General features: G+C 35.7%; 1 protein-coding gene across 4 annotated transcripts in view; it reads left to right on the top strand.

The window, feature by feature from the left end:
• The window catches only part of USP25 (ubiquitin specific peptidase 25), a 144,878-nt gene that overhangs the window by 72,651 nt on the left and 53,087 nt on the right, over window positions 1-19,140 (top strand). For all 4 annotated transcript variants that reach the window (XM_010376174.2, XM_030914944.1, XM_010376175.2 and 1 more), the window contains 6 exons: window positions 2,144-2,281; window positions 6,253-6,329; window positions 8,565-8,638; window positions 12,318-12,466; window positions 18,019-18,146; window positions 18,916-19,011. In XM_010376174.2, coding sequence (XP_010374476.1) covers window positions 2,144-2,281; window positions 6,253-6,329; window positions 8,565-8,638; window positions 12,318-12,466; window positions 18,019-18,146; window positions 18,916-19,011 — 662 coding nt within the window. The remainder of the gene's footprint in view (window positions 1-2,143; window positions 2,282-6,252; window positions 6,330-8,564; window positions 8,639-12,317; window positions 12,467-18,018; window positions 18,147-18,915; window positions 19,012-19,140) is intronic.

Consider the following 19,140-nt stretch of genomic DNA (forward strand, 5'->3'; position numbering starts at 1 on the left):
ACATCCTATCAGGAGACAGGGTTTGAGAGCAGACAACCTGTCTGACCAAAATTTATTAGGCAGGAATTTCCTTGTCCTAATAAGGCTAGGAGCACTACAGGAGGCCGGGGCTTATTTCATCCCTTCAGCTTCGACTGTAAAAGACGCTGCCCCGATGGGGGCCATTCATAGGCCTACCCTCAGGGGCTCATTCTCTTTCTCAGGGATGTTCCTTGCTGAGAGAAAGAACTCAGCGATATTTCTCCTATTTGCCTTCGAAAGAAGAGAAATATGGCTCTGTTCTGTCTGGCTCACCGGCAGTCAGACTCCAAAGTCTTATCTCCCTTGTTCCCTGAAGATTGCTGTTATCCTGTTCTATTTTCAAGGTGCCCAGATTTCATATTGTTCGAGCACACATGTTCTACAAACCATTTGTGCGGTTAACACAATCATCACAGGGTCCTGAGGCATACATCATCGGCAGCTTACAAAGATGACAGGATTATTAGAGATTAAAGTAAAGACAGGCATAGGAAATCACAAGGGTATTGATTGGGGAAGTGATAAGTGTCCATGAAATCTTCACAGTTTATGTTCAGAGACTGCAGTAAAGACAGGTGTAAGAAATTATAAAAGTATTAATTTGGGGAACTAATAGTCCATGAAATCTTCACAATTTGTGTTCTTCTGCCACGGCTTCAGCTGGTCCCTCCGTTCGGGGTCCCTGACTTCCCGCAACAAGAGACATCTTACCAGACATCTTATTAGAAAAGAAGAATGGTTTTCCATTAATGATAGCAGCTTGCATATCAAGACATTAGAGAATAAAGGGACCATTAATCTCAAGCAGAAGTAAGGAAATAATAAAGGTAATAGAAATCCATGAAGCAAATATCAGAAAAACAATACAGAAAGTTATGGAACCAAAAGCTGCTTCTTGAGAAGATTGGTGAAATTGATGAACTTCTAGGTAAACTAAGCAAGAAAGTAGAGGGAAGACATCTGTTACACATATAAGGAGTAAAAAAGGGAAACGTCACTACATATTCTATAGACAGTAAAAGGAGAATAGTGGAATATTACAAGAACTAAATATTATAAGAATGGCTTGCCTGGTTTGTTGCCATGAAACATTTCACTAAGTTTTGTGAATTGCGTTATTTTTTAAAGTTTCCTTGTTTTGAATTAAATTGTTAGTGATTGGTAATGTGAGTTGTTTTAATTTTTTCTGGAGATTTTGCTTTAATGAACCATTAAGAATTGAATGCTTACTTTGTATAGTAAAAAGTTGTGGAAGAGATATAGAAATTCTTGTCTTTGAGAATCTTACAGTCTTATTGAGAAACAAAAGTAAGATTTCAAAGGACTATTAGGAGGGTGATATATTAGTCTCCTATTAGGATCTGGTCTAATTATTAAATTAATATAATTAAATAAGTTTAGATATTGTGATTGAATTATATTAAATATAATGTTGGGTAACTTAAAATAGATATAAAATAAATGAGTATAAAATATAAGTACTTTTTATTAAATAAATAAGTAATTATTAAATTTCTAATGTTAACAATTGGATGAGGTTCTAATATTAGTCTAATAATTAAGATTGTCACACCACAGTGACAGTCAGTGGTTCGTTGCTCAGTGAAAGATATTCATTTCAGTAGATGTGGAATTTGAAGGTATCGTTGACTTGGGGGAGTCTGGAAAGACTTCATGGAGGAGTAGAGATTTTTGCTTAAATGGGTTTATTGAGATAGAACACTTAGAACAGTGCCTGGCATGCAGTGAACACTCATTGGACGTTGCCTGTTATTATTGCTCTCAGCAGCAGCAGCTGGGCCTCGCTGAATGGGAAGTATTATAATAAGCAGTCTTGAATGAGGAAGATATTCTGGGCTGAGTAATGACATGATTTGCTGTGAATATGTGGCATTCATCTGAAATTGTGAGCCTGTCCTAGGTCTTCTGCCTTTTTTGTTCTTGACTTCTTTGAGTCTCTTAGATGGCACCAACACTCTACTTTCTTCAATTATGATAGAGTGCTAATTCATCCCTAATCTATATTGGCTAGTTTAATTTTTGGTTACTGTTAAAATGAATATCTATTTACTAGTAAAAATTTTCTTAATCTTCAGTTAAGGTTTTTTTTTTCCTTCAATAGGAACATCGGAATTTGCCTTTTATGCGTGAGCTGAGGTATCTATTTGCACTTCTTGTTGGTACCAAAAGGAAGTATGTTGATCCATCAAGAGCGGTTGAAATTCTTAAGGATGCTTTCAAATCAAATGACTCACAGCAGGTAGTTTTGTTGCACTTACTTGTTTATTAACCATTTGTATTTTATTTAATCCGAATAATATTAAGCAGCTTTCCCAAGAATATGAGACTTTTTAAGATGCATGATTCTGCTTTATTAAAAATAACCTGGAACCATTTAAAACATTTGGGAGCTTACTTTTAAAGAAAAGTGATCTTGAAGGTGTTAAAATAAAGTTTTAATTTATATTATGATTGAAATGAAAACGATGGAGAAAGTTAAGATTATTTACAAATACGTAATTAAACATCTTTACAAATGTGTGATAACAGAAGATCATTATAGTACACATGCTTTTGATATTTCTGTGTTTGCTGGCAGGGAGTACTTTTCTGTAATTACCCAGAAATGGTTTTTGAAATACATTATCTTTGTTATTGTTGCTTTTGTCTTTTCTTGTTTATATAGTGTATTGTGGTAGATTTTTACCTATTACCTTAAAAGCATATTGGTAATTTTCTTACAAAATATCTATAAACAAACCAGTATTTTCACATATAATTGGAAAAATCAGAGAAATTAAAGAAGGAAAACAGAGGAACAAATACAGTGGCAAATAATAGTAAGTGTTCAAAAAGATGGCAGCAAGCGTAATGGCGGAAGCTTCAGAAAGCCACTAAGCTTTCAGTGTTGTTTTTTAAAGTACATACTTGGATGTGTCTCTGTTTTTTGGATGTATGGAGAGGGCTTTTGGAAGAGGAGGGTCGGAGATTCTGTCACCATTTTCCTTGTGCTTTTTCTTTCTGTTTTAAATTTACCTTTTATGGCAAATGTGAATGAACAAAAAGGGCACTCACTCAGAGTTTCTTTTATACGTTGTTTCATTTTTTAAAACATTCTAACAATGCTCCTGTGCCTTTTAGGCTTAGTATCTACTCAGCTTCGTTTCTTACTCGCTCTGTCATGATAACACTAACACAAATTAAAAGAAAGAAAAATAATTTTACAGTTCATCCCAAACCACCATTTTAGGGCATTTGGCATTCCTTCTGGTTCTAAATGCGTTTTACTTTTTTTTTTTTTCTTTTTTAGTATGCATACCATCTTTTCCAGTGACTCTGAATATAGTTAAATTTTTAAAAAATTACTTCTGTTCTCTGACTTACCTTTCCTTCTGGACGGCTTTTTCCTTGTCTGTCCATCCTTCCTTCCCTTCCCTCCCCTCCCCTCCCCTCCCCTCCCCTCCCCTCCCCTCCCTCCCTCCCTCCCTCCCTCCCTCCCTCCCTCCGTCCGTCCGTCCTTCCTTCCTTCCTTCCTTCCTTCCTTCCTTCCTTCCTTCCTTCCTTCCTTCCTTCCTTCCTTCCTTCTTTCCTCTTTCCTTCCTTCTTTCCTCCTTCCTTCCTTCCTTCCTTCCTTCCTTCCTTCCTTCCTTCCTTCCTTCCTTCCTTCCTTCCTTCCTTCCTTCCTTCCTTCCTTCCTTCCTTCCTTCCTTCCTTCTTTCTTTCTTTCTTTCTTTCTTTCTTTCTTTCTTTCTTTCTTTCTTGAGATTCATGCTGATTTTGGGGGTATCTTTTCACTTTTAAAGATGAGGCAGCATAGACTTCATTTGGAGCCATATATGTACATAGGTGGGCTTTTCAATTAGAGTTGAAATGGATACAACTGGCTGTTAAGGCCACAATATAAATGCTTTTGCTTCAGACTAGCAGTGTAGACTAACTTTTGAAATTAGTGATTCTTTTTCTTTAGAGGACTTTTAAGGTGGATGTATATCAATTAAGGTTGATAAGTTTGATTCTCTTCTGTTCCCTAACCACTTGAATTTGAAGTCTACACTAGTAATTTAGTGAATCTGTAAATGTAAGCATCATGATTTTTTAAAAAATGAATTTATATTTTCATTGTATCTTCTTCCTAAATATTTCAAATATATCATCTTTTGAAGTGCACAAGAATCTTTTGGGATACCCTTTGATATGTGATACTGTTAGTTTTTTCTTTTTCTTTTCCATTTTTGTGTTTTTGGAGACACAGTTTTGTTTTGTCACCCAGGCTGGTATACAGTATCATACAGTGGTATACTGGTGTATGACAAATGGCTTACAGTGTCGTACAGTGGTATGACAAATGGCTCACTGCAGCATCAGCCTCCTGGGCTCAAGCCTTCCCCGTGCCTCAGTCTCCTAAGTAGCTGAGACCACAGGCACATGCCACTGTGCCTGGCAAATAATTTTGTTTTATTTTTATAGAGACAGGATCTCCCTATGTTGCCAGGCCTGGTCTTGAACTCCTGGGCTCAAGCTGTCCTCCCTCTTTGGCCTCCCAAAGTGGTAGGATTATAGACATGAGCCACCACACCTGGCCCCAATTGATACTGTCAGTTTTAATCATACCTTTAATTGTTTCAGCTTAAAACTAAAAAGCAGTGAAGACCTCATTTTTTTTTTTCTCTTGATGGATGCAGGTAGAATTTTTATTTTATAATTGTCAATTTTAGATTGATTTCTAAGGAAGATAGGGATTAACTTCTGAAAAATATTGTGATAGCTAGGAAACCTTCTGATTTTTTGTTAGATACAACCTTTAAGTGAATTAAAGTTATACAAAAGTATGAAAAGTTGTTTTAAGTTGTTACAGTAGTTCCTGAGGACAGTTGTAACAAATTGCAACAGATGGAGTGGTTAAAAACAAAAGATTATTCTCCAACAGTTCTAGAGGGCAGAGGTCTAGAATAAAGGTGTTGTCAGGGCCCCACTTCCTCCAGTGGCTCTAGGGGAGAATCCTTCTTTGCTTCCACTGTATTCTGGTGGCTGTTGGTGTTCCTTGGCTTGAGTCAGCATAGCTCCAATCCCTGTCTCCCTCTTCATATGGCTTTCCCTCATGTGTCTGTCTGTCTTCTGGTTTTCTGTTTCTTGTAAGAACACTCACCGTTGGATTTAGTCCCAGCCCTAATCCAGGCTGATCTCATCTCAAGATACTTACCTTAATTATATTGACAAAGATCATTATTCCAAATAGTGTCACATTTTGAGGGTCTAGGTGGGCATACATCTTTGCGGGCTACTATTCAACCCACCATAGGTATTGTGAATGTTTACAGCTAGATTTTTGTGTTGCGTTTAGTTCTATTTACAGCTTTGGAGCAATTTACTTAAGCTTCTCAGACTTTAGTTTCAACACTTTTTTAAGGTTAATAAGTTGGCCTACATGCTCTTTAAGAAACTTCTGGCTGAAAAAATGTGTGATAGTAAGTTTGTTTTATATTTGGGCTATTTTGATAAGGGCAAATTGCTTACTACTGATTCATCTGTCTTTAAGCAGCCTTAGTAGAGTTGATTTATTGCTTTTTCCCTTATGTTCTATTTATTATTTTCTATGTTCTAACTCACGTTATTGAAAGAATTATGGTAGTTGATAACACAACTGCTACAACCTATTCCTGTTTTTCTATGTTGGAAGAGTAAAGATCAAAGGAATGGTGAAAGGTGATAAATGAGCTGGTTCTGAATGATAGTAAAGGTAGATATGGCTTGAAAAGTTGTGTGTGTAAGTTGAATTAAGAAAATGAATTGTGGAAAGAGACTAGTCTTCCTTGTAAGAGAGAAGCCAGTAATAATTCTTTATAAAATAAAGAACTGTTTGATAAGATATTTCTTCATTTTATAAAGATTCATTACAGAGCTCTTCGAGTGGTGAGTAATGATTATTTTTAAAAAATCTCATTTGTAAGTTTGGTTTTTGATGTGTGTATGTGTGTGTTTGTGTGTGTGTGTGTGTGTGTGTATTTTAAAGTGAACCCAATCATTGATTATCAGTATAATGCTTGGTTTTTCAAATATATCCTGGTTAAATGATAAAAGTTTCCTGCATTTTGTGTGAAACATTTCACTTGTTATCTTTGTAAGAAGTTAGTGATTGTATATTTCAGTAACTGGCTCTAGGTTTGATGTTATAACATCTAGTATTTTTTTTTTAGTAGGCTCAAATATCAACAGGCTTTTTTCTTTTCACAGCAAGATGTGAGTGAATTTACACACAAATTATTAGATTGGTTAGAAGATGCCTTCCAAATGAAAGCTGAAGAGGAGACGTAAGTTACCATGAAGTTTAGCGGTGGGGTTTTAGGAATTCATTAGATAGCATGTATTTAGTGTCAGTGGAGAAATAAGAAATCAAGACAGACTTATGGGAATCCCAATATTTTCTGTATTATTGACAAGCTGTTTGGAATTTGCAGGCAGAAATAATGATCTAACCAAAAAAATCTAAAAAGTGGTCCCTGAAAGAGCTAGTCTTACATGCCCAGTTCCTTTTCTTAGATTCAATAATCACTTTTCATGAGAAGGAATGAATTTGCGGTGGAGAAAGATGTCAGGAATGTGAATTGTGACAAAATCCTTTTATGTAGAAGCATGAAGACAGGGATATGAAGTAGTAGTGCATGTGAACAAGTGGCTCTGTTCATCTGTTCACTCAGGGCCCCAAGGTCACCTAGGTGTCTGGAATCTTGCTGGCCGTGAAAATTATACTGTGTCTCCAAGTTTCTGCCCAGAAGTGACACACATCACTTCTGCTCACATTTTGTTGGACAGAGCTATGTGGCCTAACTTCAATATGAGTAGGAATTTCTCACACTAATGAGGATGGTGGCTATGAAAAAACAACCCCCCAACCCCCAGTGCCCCAAGCACATAACAAGGGTTGGCAAGGATGTGGAGAAACTGAAACCCTTGTGCCGTGTTGATGAGGATATAAAATGGTACAGCCGCTGTGGAAAACAGTGTGGGGGTTTCTTAAAAGATTAAAAATATAATCACCATATGATCCAGCAATTCTACTTCTTGGTGTCTATCCAAAAGAATTGAAAGCAGGGTTTCAAAGAGATATTTGTACACCTGTGTTCATAGCAACATTATTCACAATAGCCAAAAGGTGGAAGTATACCAAATGTCCATTGATAGGTGAATGGATAAACAAAATGTTCTATATATATGTACAGTGGAATATTGTTCATCCTGAAAAGCACAGAAGTTCTGACACATGCTGTAACATGACCCCTTGAAGATACTATGCCCAGTGAAATAAGCCAGTCACAAAAGGACAAATACTATAAATCACTTATGTGAGATATTGAGAGTTATCAAACACGTAACAACAGAAAGTAGAATGGTGGTTGCCAGAGGCTGGGGGGAGGGGGAGATGGGGAGTTGTTTAATGCATATAGAGTTTCAGTTTTGCAAGAGGAAAAGAATTCTGAGATTGGTTACACAACAGTGTGAATCTACTTAACACTACCAAACTGTGCAGTTGAAGGGTTATGTACATTTTATCACAGTTTTAAGAAGTGAGTAGGACAGTGTATCTTACCGTGTACCTGAATGTGAAGGACCAGAATTTTTTTTCAGTAGCACTAAAGACTACTACACTACCTACTGGGGTTCTTGTAAGAATTAAGAGAAGTACTTATCAGCATTATTCTAAGGATTAAATGATGACCTATTTATCAAGAGAGATGGTATCCCCTCCCTTTTTAAACAATACTTAACAAATCAATTAATATAAACACAAATTAATACAGAAAAATCTGTATACAGCTGTGGATACAATGCATTTCTATATAGTAAGGCCAAGATGAACTTTGTCTTTTTAGGTCACACAAACCATAAAAAGACAGTTTAAAATTATCAATTTGTTTGCTTCAAACAGAAAAGAAAAAAATGAATTTTTATATTAAATAACTTGGAAAATATGTAAACGACTAATTCTACCAGCAGTGTGAAACTTCACAAAAGAATGGAGTAGCTCTTTAGCTACTCTGGGTCAAAAACTGGGACCTTGTTCCCTCCCTGGTGAGGTTGTTGTTTTTGGATTATTTGGACTCTTCCGTGTAAATACAGGAAATAACTTAGCAAAATTTTGTAGAAATCTATTCTGATTAAAAGTGGCTTTTCTTCCTTCCCATGTCCACATAAACATGCACTATACAGAGTATGAGATTGAAATGTATAATGATGATAGAAAGAGCAGGCACTTTGTGCACAGACCGTGTCAATTTCTCTTCCAAGTTCATACAGGTGGTGCTCATTTTAACTCTTACGAGAATCCTGTGAGTGCAGCTATCATCATTATCCTCAGTTGACGGTGAAGAAACGGGAGAATAAATTTAAGTACCTTGCACAAGGTGACACTGTAAATAACAGAGCTCCGTGCAAGTGCATGATAGCCACAGATGTGTTTTTGTCTTGTCATATGCTGTAGTTCTTTTAATATTTTCTCTATAGGTCCAAAAATTGTAATCACATTTATATTTTTTAACACTCTTTAGGGATGAAGAGAAGCCAAAGAACCCCATGGTAGAATTGTTCTATGGAAGATTCCTAGCTGTGGGAGTACTTGAAGGTATAGTTACACATTTACTTTTTATTACAAGTGAAGAGAGATTATTATTCATTCGTTCATTTGTTTTGATAGTTACTATTATTTTAGTGGACTTTGATATATTCTGTCTAGTAATTTTTGTTGGATTGCTACTGTTATTCGCATATGGCACAGAGTTGAATGAATGAAAAGGAATGTGTAGAGTGCATTATCACATACCAATTGATACTTTATTTTATCCTCATATTTTTTCCAGTGAGAGGGCTTCTGTGATACTGTTACGTTGGAATCAGAAATTAATGGGACAGTTGGGAGAGCCTTTGAAGATAATATTGGAGTTAAATACTGGGCTTGCTATGATGCTCACTTTCTTTTTCACGTTGAAAGCTGAATTTAGCAACTTAGCGTAGTCAGGGTGGTATAGAGTTCTCACTTTTTGAGTGATTTTAAATGTAGATATTAATTTTCAGGAAAAGATTATACTCTATCTTTTGAAAAATCAGTTAAGAGTGATACTACTCCATTTAAGCTAATTACCCGTTTCTTAAAATGTGGCCTAACTAGTTTCTGTTTGGTTTTCCTAACAAGGGAGGAGACTCTCTTTAAATGTAACTTCATGTAATAATATTAGTCCCAAATCATAAACTTGAAAAATTGTTTTTCTCAAATCACCCAATGCATCAACTTTTGAAAGTTACATTTTTCCAGATCAGCTAAAGTGTAAAATTTGAAAAAATGTTTTTTCTTCACGACCTTAAGTAGTGGATTCCCTGAAGTTTTGTTTGAACATAGGTGGGTTGGGATTCAGAAAAAGGCAGATACGAACTCAGATGTTGACCCTTTAAAAAGTCTTAGTGAAGTGTTCATACATTTCTGTTTGTTTCAAATGGTAACAGCTTATATATAAGTTGTTATATATATACACATATATATGAGTTAATATATATGTTTATATATAGAAGTAGAATATTTTACATAGTACATTTATGTTGGGTTATTCATCTTAATCATTCTGATTTGATTTGAAGTAGAACACTGTATCTGATAACAGCGAGTAGGTCTGATCAGGTCGTGACCAGGGACTGTTTATAATACCCTGCAGGAGCATTTCTACCTGTATTATATTGATTCCTAAAATTGATTGTTATTAAAATACTTAATTTGTCGGCTGGGCGTGGTGGCTCACGCGTGTAATCCCAGCACTTTGGGAGGCCAAGGCGGGCTGATCACAAGGTCAGCAGAGCGAGACCATCTTGGCTAACACGGTGAAACCCCGTCTCTACTAAAAATACAATTTTCTGCCTCTGTGAGTACTTCTAAGAAAAGTTATATTTATAGTCTCTTTTTGCATATAAAGGTAGCAGAAACTTAGGACTTTATTTAGGCCCATTTCTTCTTCCTGTCTCATCCCCTAGGCATCTCATTCACTGCCTTAATTTCCTGCTGTCAATAAGCCAGCAATCCTATCTTTATTCCAGAATATTAATCTTAGTTATAGACTCATATTCAACTCTCTTCTCAAATTGAAATCTCATGGGTCATAATGAACCAATGATTTCCACTGCTACCTCAAAACTAAAGAAAAAAAAATCCTCGGCCTGGCGCGGTGACTCAAGCCTGTAATCCCAGCAGTTTGGGAGGCCAAGACGGGCGGATCACGAGGTCAGGAGATCGAGACCATCCTGGCTAACACTGTGAAACCCCGTCTCTACTAAAAAATACAAAAAAAAGTAGCCGGGCGAGGTGGCGGGCACCTGTAGTCCCAGCTACTTGGGAGGCTGAGGCAGGAGAATGGCGTGAACCCGGGAGGCGGAGCTTGCAGTGAGCTGAGATCCGGCCACTGCACTCCAGCCCGGGCGACAGAGTGAGACTCCGTCTCAAAAAAAAAAAAAAAGAAAGAAAAAAAAATCCTCTGTTCTTACTTAAGTGGTGCCATTTTCAGTCCATAATCTGCCAGGCATGGCAGATTACAGGCATGGTTAATGCCTGTAATCCCAGCACTTTGGGAGGCTGAGGCAGATGGATCACTTGAGGTCAGGAGTTCGAGACCAGCCTGGCCAACATGGTGAAATCCATCTCTACTGAAAATGCAAAAATTAGTCGGGTGTGGTGGTGGGTGCCTGTAATCCCAGCTACTAGAGACAGCTGAAGCAGAGGAATTGCTGGAACTCAGGAGGCAGAGTTTGCAATGAGCAGAGATCATACCACTGAGCTCCAGACTGGGCGACAGAGTGAGGCTCTGTCTCGAAAAATAAAATAAATAGTCATCATCATCATCATCTAGTTGTTCAAAAAATAAAATAAATAGTAATCATCATCATCTAGTTGTTCATGCCAGAATTCTGTCATTCTTGATATTTTCCTTCTTATCTGTCTCTTATCCTTCTTACAAACCCCTCAGTCATGTCCTGTTGGTGCTCCTCCTTGTATATATGTATAAATGTATATATTATCTCTTGTGTATTTTTACTTTTAACAATCTTAATCCATGCTACCTTTATTTCTGGATGGATTCTGCAATAGTCTTTTAACAGATGACCACCTAATTCACACAGGGACTTTAAAGGTGTTTCAGTTTTCATGCTGCTGATAAAGACATACCTGAGACCAGGCAATTTGCCAAAGAAAGAGGTTTAATGGACTCACAGTTTCACGTGGTTGGGGAGGCCTAACAATCATGGCAGAAGGTGAAGGTGCATGTCTCACTTGGTGGCAGACAAGAGAAGAGAACAAGAGCCAAGCCAAAGGGGAAAACACTTATAAAACCATCAGATCTCATGAGGTTTTCTCACTACCACGAGAACTGTATGGAGGAAACTGCCCCCATGATTCAGTTATCTCCTGCTGAATCCCTCCCACAATACGGGAGAATTATGGGAGCTACAATTTAAGATGAGATTTGAGTGGGGACACAGCCAAACCATATGCAGAATGTGGTGTGGAAAAAAAAATTCTTAATAGGAGCACAAGACCTTGTAGATTATAACTCCCTGCCTGACTTTTCATTGTGATCTCTCCCTTGATTCCCCAAGCTACAGTAATCTTCTGTTAGTTCCTAAACATATCAGCTTCCTTACTGCCTTAAAGTCTTCATCATGCTGTTCCATGGCCAAGAATACGCTATAATCCCCCAGTACTCTGGCATGACTAACTCCCACTCATTATTCAAGTCTGAGCTTAAATGTCCTTTGCCATGAAAGTCTTCCCTACTCTCCCCACCACCCCCAAGACTAAGCTCCCATTTTTATACCTCTCACAGCACTGTGTCTCATCACAACTTTCTTTTTATAACAGTTGTAATAATAATTATTTGTTTATAAATATACTTGAAGTTAATGGATATAATGTTTTTCAAATGAGGCTGAGAATTTTCTCAGCTCAGGGACTATATCTCTCTTGTTCACTGCTGTATATATTCCCAGTGTTCAGTATGATATCTTGCCCTTAGAAAATGCTTCTTGTGAGAAAAAATATACATACATATGTGTGTATTTAATTAAATATATATGGATGTGTAATATCTGTGGCTGGGTATAAATGTACATTTGCACATGTGTATAAATCAACAGGAAAATTATACTAACACTTCTCAGGAATGAAATCAGTGTTACAATTTTCAGGTTCAGCTGAGAATCCTTATGCACTCTTAATTTTAGTAGCCAGAAGGCCATATTGAGGATTATTTTCTCCCTTCTTATAGGTAAAAAATTTGAAAACACTGAAATGTTTGGTCAGTACCCACTTCAGGTCAATGGATTCAAAGATCTGCATGAGTGCCTAGAAGCTGCGATGATTGAAGGAGAAATTGAGTCTTTACATTCAGAGAATTCAGGAAAATCAGGCCAAGAGGTGAGTTTAACGTTTTCATTGTCCACTTTCTTCCCTAGGTCTTTCTTACAATGCCATAAAGCACAATGTAAGGTTCTAATTATAGAGCTACCTAATAATTGAGAGAGAATACTCAGAGAGTATATTTGGATTTAATTGGTAATTTAGACATTCAGGAAACCTGCCCAGGCAATATGGCCTATAATCTATGTTAAATTCTCACTTAAATAATTTATCTCAGAATTTTCAGTTAGAGTCTTTCTAGGACATTTTTCAGTCTTTTTAGACCTTTCAATCAAGGTACCAGCCATTAGCAGCATGCTAGTTCTTGGATATATTTAAAGAAGAAGAAAAATCCCAGGCCGGGTGCGGTGGCTCAAGCCTGTAATCCCAGCACTTTGGGAGGCCGAGACGGGCGGATCACGAGGTCAGGAGATCAAGACCATCCTGGCTACACGGTGAAACCCCGTCTCTACTAAAAATACAAAAAATTAGCTGGGCGAGGTGGCGGGCGCCTGTGGTCCCAGCTACTCGGGAGGCTGAGGCAGGAGAATGGTGTGAACCCGGGAGGCGGAGGTTGCAGTGAGCTGAGATCCGGCCACTGCACTCCAGCCTGGGCGACAGAGCAAGACTCCGTCTCAAAAAAAAAAAAAAAAAAAAGAAGAAGAAGAAAAAATCCTGATATTACAGTGGATTTTAAAACAGATATATGCTACTTATATCAACTGTTACTGGAATTTGTCCACAACGCCCAGATTCCTTTTCTTGTAAAATTGCTATGTGATTGCATAAGGTCAGATGGAAGAGCTTCCCTTCTCAAGGAAGAAATAATTTTTATAAAATATTGTTAACTTATATGTCTACCTCAACTAGTTTCTTTCTCCACCCATCTCTGTTTCTTTATCCATCTCTGTAGCTGCATCTGTGTAGGCATTCATCTGTGCATTCATCTGTCAGGGAGTTTTGGCACTGTAATAGTAAGCGAAGGACATACCATGTGCTTCTCCAGTCAGTCATTGTTAAGCAATTGCTGATAGTTGTCTACCTGTTAAGCTCCATGAATGTGGGCAGGGGCTTTATCTGTGTCATTCATTACTATATCCCTAGTGGTAGTATGGTGGCTGCATACATAATATTTATTGAATGAATGAATGAAATGTTTTGGTACTTATCAAACAAGTTTCTGAGGTCTTTATACTGAATAGGTGCTTAATAAATATTAAGTGATACGATGTCTCTGTGTTTAGCTAAAAGGAGACTTTGTTCTTGTGTTTTTGAGAATAAATTGCTTTTATCTAAATTTTAATTTTTTTTTTCTTAAAGATGCAGTTAACCCTTTCCTGTTTCAGATGCATACTCATTTTTTCCTCTTTCCCGCACATACATAAACAAACAAAAATATGCTTTTCCTGTTAAGAGGAAGAGACGTATTTGAAATAGCCTTCCTCTCTACATCATAGATCATCTATTTCAGTGATTCTCAGTAGAGAATAGCCAGACTTCAAAGTTATCAAAGCAGAGTGTAGCATAGGGATGTGGTATATGGGCACAAGAGCTGCACAACTAATTCTGATATAAACCTCTAAATAAGAATGTTTAAATTCAGCTTATTTTATTGATTGGGAAACAGATCTCTAAAGACTGGGACTTTAGCAATATCCCACAGTGAAATAAGAAAGCAAACTCTTAAAATCCAATCTATTTGCTGTTAAATAAAAGGATGACTGGAGTAGTGGGGCAGGGATGGTACTTTTTTTATATTGTCAGAGTAGCTGAAATACACTATGGTTTATTGGTAATCTTTCTCACATATTCCCAGCCTTTAAAAATTTTTTATTCTACACATAATCAAAATTTTATGGTTTATTTAAAGTATCTTATATTTGTCCTCCATCTTTTTATATTAGTTTCATACTCTGAATGCCCCTATGTTGCAATGTAAATGTTCTGCCTAGGTTTTTTCTTCCAGCCTAGGGAGTATAATGATTTGTGATGTTCTATATATTTAGCAGTTTCTAATCTCCACTACTGTGGCAAATTTGATTGCCCGTGATTCCCGTTACCGTTTTTCTAGATTTGCTGGAGACTATAGTTTCAATAATAGTTCAGCTTGGTTTAAGAGACTATCACTGACTAAAGTATAATATCAGTTTTTAAAAAAAACATTTAAATTATAGTTTTATTATATCCTTTAGAAAAACTATTCTTGAATCTCTAAAAGCCAGTAAGCAATATTATAGGCTATTTCTAAATTGGCATAATCCCTGATAACAATAGCTTTTTCCTCAATCTATTATTTACTAAAAATTGTCAATTTTATTTTGACCCAGAAAACATCTCATTTGCTGAAATAGCTGTGGCCAGCTAATATAGGAAGACGTCCAGTCTTCCCAGTTAAGACATCTAGTTGGCTATAACAGTTTAAATTTTGAGGGAATGATATACTAAGAGACAACTGAGTAAGTTAAACATGATTATATCCAAAATAACTACTTAAATATTTTTTTAAATGATACATTTTAACATTTAAATGGTTTGCAATTTGTAGATGAGTCAGACTTTCCAGGAAACATGGAGATATTTTTTGATTGCCTATTGGAGGAAAAAAATTTCAGATAGTGAATACTTCACTTGTAGTATGAGTATTCGCTACTACCAGTGTGTGTTGCATGTTCTTTTAGACTGTTGCTATGCACATTATAAGTATTTGCATCTGTCCATACTGCCCCGAGAGTTGCGTTTTTCACTCAGCAGTGTATCATGAGCATGCTTCTAAGTTAGTGTACAGCTTTACGTCAGTGTTTTTAAAATCTGCGTAGTGTTACAGTCTGTATTTATAAAATTAAATTGATTTAATTCTCTTGTAAGGCAGTAACTAAGAAAAAGAATTATTTTGAAGAATGTCTTTCTGTAAATACCCTTGAGCACTTAGGAATAAAGTATAGTTAGAAGGGGGATCTTTGGGGCACAGGGCATACTCATTTAAATGTGTTGGTACTGCCAAATTTCCCTTCGCAAAGTTGTACCAAGTTATAATAAAGTGCTAGAAGGAGCTTTTACAAAGCTTTAAAAACAAAATTAGCGAAACAGTCGATCGACATGTACCATATTAGACATTATGTAGAGGTTATGTATATTTAAACCTTATCTTTTAAAATAAAAGGACAAATGAGTGAAGGCAATTAAATGACTGGAGCTAATTTTTTAACTGGAATAAAAAGTTTTTGTTTCTTGTGCACAGTTGACATCCTGGCTTTGTTTGGTCTTCCGTAGGGAATTTGAAATGATAGGTGTGTTTCTTCTGTTTTTGTTTTTTTTTTCCTCCACATTTGTGTAATCCTCTCATAAAAGCAAGGTATCTTATACACTTTAATGGAAAAAACAGGTATTTAAACTCATAAAAATGACATACTCTTTAGGAACTATTTTTGTTAACGGTGAGATTTCTAGAATTGTGATGAATTTAGAAGCACTCGTGCTGACAATACTGATTATGTAAGTTCTTTATTCACTAACTGCAGAAATCTGTTCCTCCTGTAGTTTATCTAGTAAAATAATATGTTTAGAGATATGGAGAATGACCTCTGTCTCACAAGCATGGCATACTAGTTAGGTTATAGAGAAGTAGATACAGTTTTTTGTTGAATGGAAATAGTATTTTTTTGAAAGAAAAATTTCTCATGTTTTGTATTATTTAAAATTCAAATTATGTACTGCTATACTACAATCCAAATATTGCAGAGCTAGACATACCATTAATATTTTAAAACATGAATTTACAGAATGTCTGGTTATCTCATCTTGTCCCCATCAGCTTTAGAATGAGAAAGTGAAATCCTTCCACTCTTGTAGTAGGAAAAACCTGCCATCGCTGATAGAGGAAAATGCATTCATAGCAGAGACATATTACATAACATTTTTGAACATCCTTTTGTAAGGTATGGAAGCTATTTATATTTCCTGGACTTTTCATGGTCTACAGAAAAGTATACCCCAATTTGGGTCATTTCATTTCTTGTGGCCATTGTAGATTTCCATGAATTAAAATATGTAACTAATTTTAATGGTGACATTTAAATATTTAAAGTATTGCAATAAAATATGAAAGTGGTAGTTCTTGAAATCTACTTTCTTGTTTGAGTATCATAAAATGGAACAGAGAATATTATCCTAAAGAATCAAAAGTGTTCTTTGTGATATGTCTGGGGTAATGTTTTAATTCTTGATAATAATTTTATATGTGGATTAGAACTAACTCAAAAATTCTTGCCAGTTCCATGTGAGATCAAAATGAGTAAGCAAACGTTGCTCATCAAATTTTAAAACTTGAGATGATTCTGATATTTTTCATAACTTTATTTAATCCATTTCAGGTATTATCTATATAAAACAAATTCCTTAAACCTTAGCTTTCAGTGAAAGATAACCATCCAGCTCAGGAAATCTCAATTCAAGTAATTATTATCATTTTGAAAGAGAAATCGTATTGAATACCATTTGCTTTTATTTGCTTTAGAGAAAAGTAGCAACTTTCCAGATTCTTGTCAAATTCAGTTTGCCAGGTGTGTGCCAATCATGCTTTATTTGGATGTTCAAATTTATATTTAGTATATTCTTAACTTATTGACAGATGTGTGGTGGCATTTTGTGACACTTGAAATTATCACAATAGAGTATGCAGCAGTTTCGCATATTGCACAGTTTATAATAAGCACTTCAGAAATATTTATTTTATACTTCTGTTATTTGTTGATTTACCAGTTTGTTACCTTTTCTTTCTCTTCAAATACATATGCTTATGTATAACTTAAGGTTGTATATGAAAATAATTTTCTTTTAAAAATGTTGAATTTCATGCTTAATTGAACAGTTACTAAAGCATGTATGGGGATTGGGGCTGGGGTTAGGGGAAGGAAATTATAGCTATACTCACATAATTTGGCTCATAGCAATGAGACATTCAATTCTTTAAGCACTAGTTATTTTAAAAGATTTTAAATAAATTACTCTTTAAGTACTAACTTTTTGTTAGTGATACGTCTTTTTCATAAATTAGTATAAAATCCAGCAGAGGAGCTAAAGTTAAAACAGGAAAACACCATTTTTTCATTTTTAGTATCAGAATTGTGATGATTTATGATATAAATTTTTTTTTTGAGTACTCCCTCTTACAAGTTACTTTGTCACAGGATTTTGATGCTGTGGTTAAGTATAAATACCATTCAACAACATATTGAAGAAGACAGAAGACTTGAGCTACTAAGTCATGGTTTTAACCAGTGTCTTTTTCTTTGAGCTAGAAATTCTAATGTAAAGAATTATTTTCAAAGGATAGTTGTGAGATTTCTTTTTTTCCTCATCATGTATTATATCCACTCTTGGAGTTTTCAAGAGGTGTGGAAAACTTTTAGAAAGAGGTTGAGTTTTAATTAAATTGTGTACCCAGTTACTTGTCAGGTCAGCATTGTGGTGATACATATAAAAATGTCAGTGCCCACATCCTATGCCTCAGATTGCAATGAAGAAAACAAAGGTGGTATTAAAGTTTTTGTTATTGTTTTATTTCCTTTCAGCATTGGTTTACTGAATTACCACCTGTGTTAACATTTGAATTGTCAAGATTTGAATTTAATCAGGCATTGGGAAGACCAGAAAAAATTCACAACAAATTAGAATTTCCCCAAGTTTTATATTTGGACAGGTATGGTTTGATATACTGCATGACTTAGTTTGAAACAGTTTAGTAAGTGAGAAAATGTTGTATAGAGGAAAATTCTAATTTTCTTAGAATTAATTTTTACTTTTGCATAATATACCTAATACCATTTATCAAGGTAAATGTCACTTTGTATTAGAAAAGTATAGTTGTTGGGAATAATGTTATAAGGAAATTTAAAGATGATTAATTTTGTAGTCTTAAAATTCAGAATTGAAAAAAATACCATTTTGTATTATCTACATTATATCTTATACAATTTTGAATGAATTGATGCTTCGTGGTGATGTCTGTACTTAATATTGTATCATCTATCTTCCTGTCTTTCTTTCTTTTGTTTTTTTCTGTTTGTCTGTTTGTCTGTCTTTCTGCTTGTCTGTCTTTCTGTCTTTCCTTTTTTTTTTTTTTTTCCTTTTTTTTTTTGAGATGGAGTCTTGCTCTGTCACCCCGGCTGGAGTGCAGTGATGCGATCTGGGCTCACTGCAACCATCATCTCCTGGGTTCAAGTGATTCTCCTGTCTCAGCCTCCCGAGTAGCTGGGATTACAGTCACCTGCCATCATGCCTAGCTAATTTTTGTATTTTAGTAGAGACGAGGTTTCACCATGTTGGCCAGGCTGGTGTTGAACTCCTGACCTCAGGTGATCCTCCTGCGTTGGCCTCCCAAAGTGCTAGGCCGGGCATACTGGCATCTGGCCGTATTGCATCTACTTTCATGATATTCAGAAATGCTAATGGTTGCCTTTTTCTGATAGATACATGCACAGAAACAGAGAAATAACGAGAATTAAGAGGGAAGAGATCAAGAGACTGAAAGATTACCTCACAGTATTACAACAAAGGCTTGAAAGGTATTTTAACTTTTATGAAATTAGGAGATAATTATCAGAAACCATGCATTTGGTGACTAGATTATTCATATCAAATTTGCTTTGAATGATTTATAATTTTAGGAGTAGTTAATATTGTGTGAATAGTTT

Source organism: Rhinopithecus roxellana, chromosome 13 (assembly GCF_007565055.1).
Source record: "Rhinopithecus roxellana isolate Shanxi Qingling chromosome 13, ASM756505v1, whole genome shotgun sequence".
Taxonomy (NCBI): Eukaryota; Metazoa; Chordata; class Mammalia; order Primates; family Cercopithecidae; genus Rhinopithecus; species Rhinopithecus roxellana.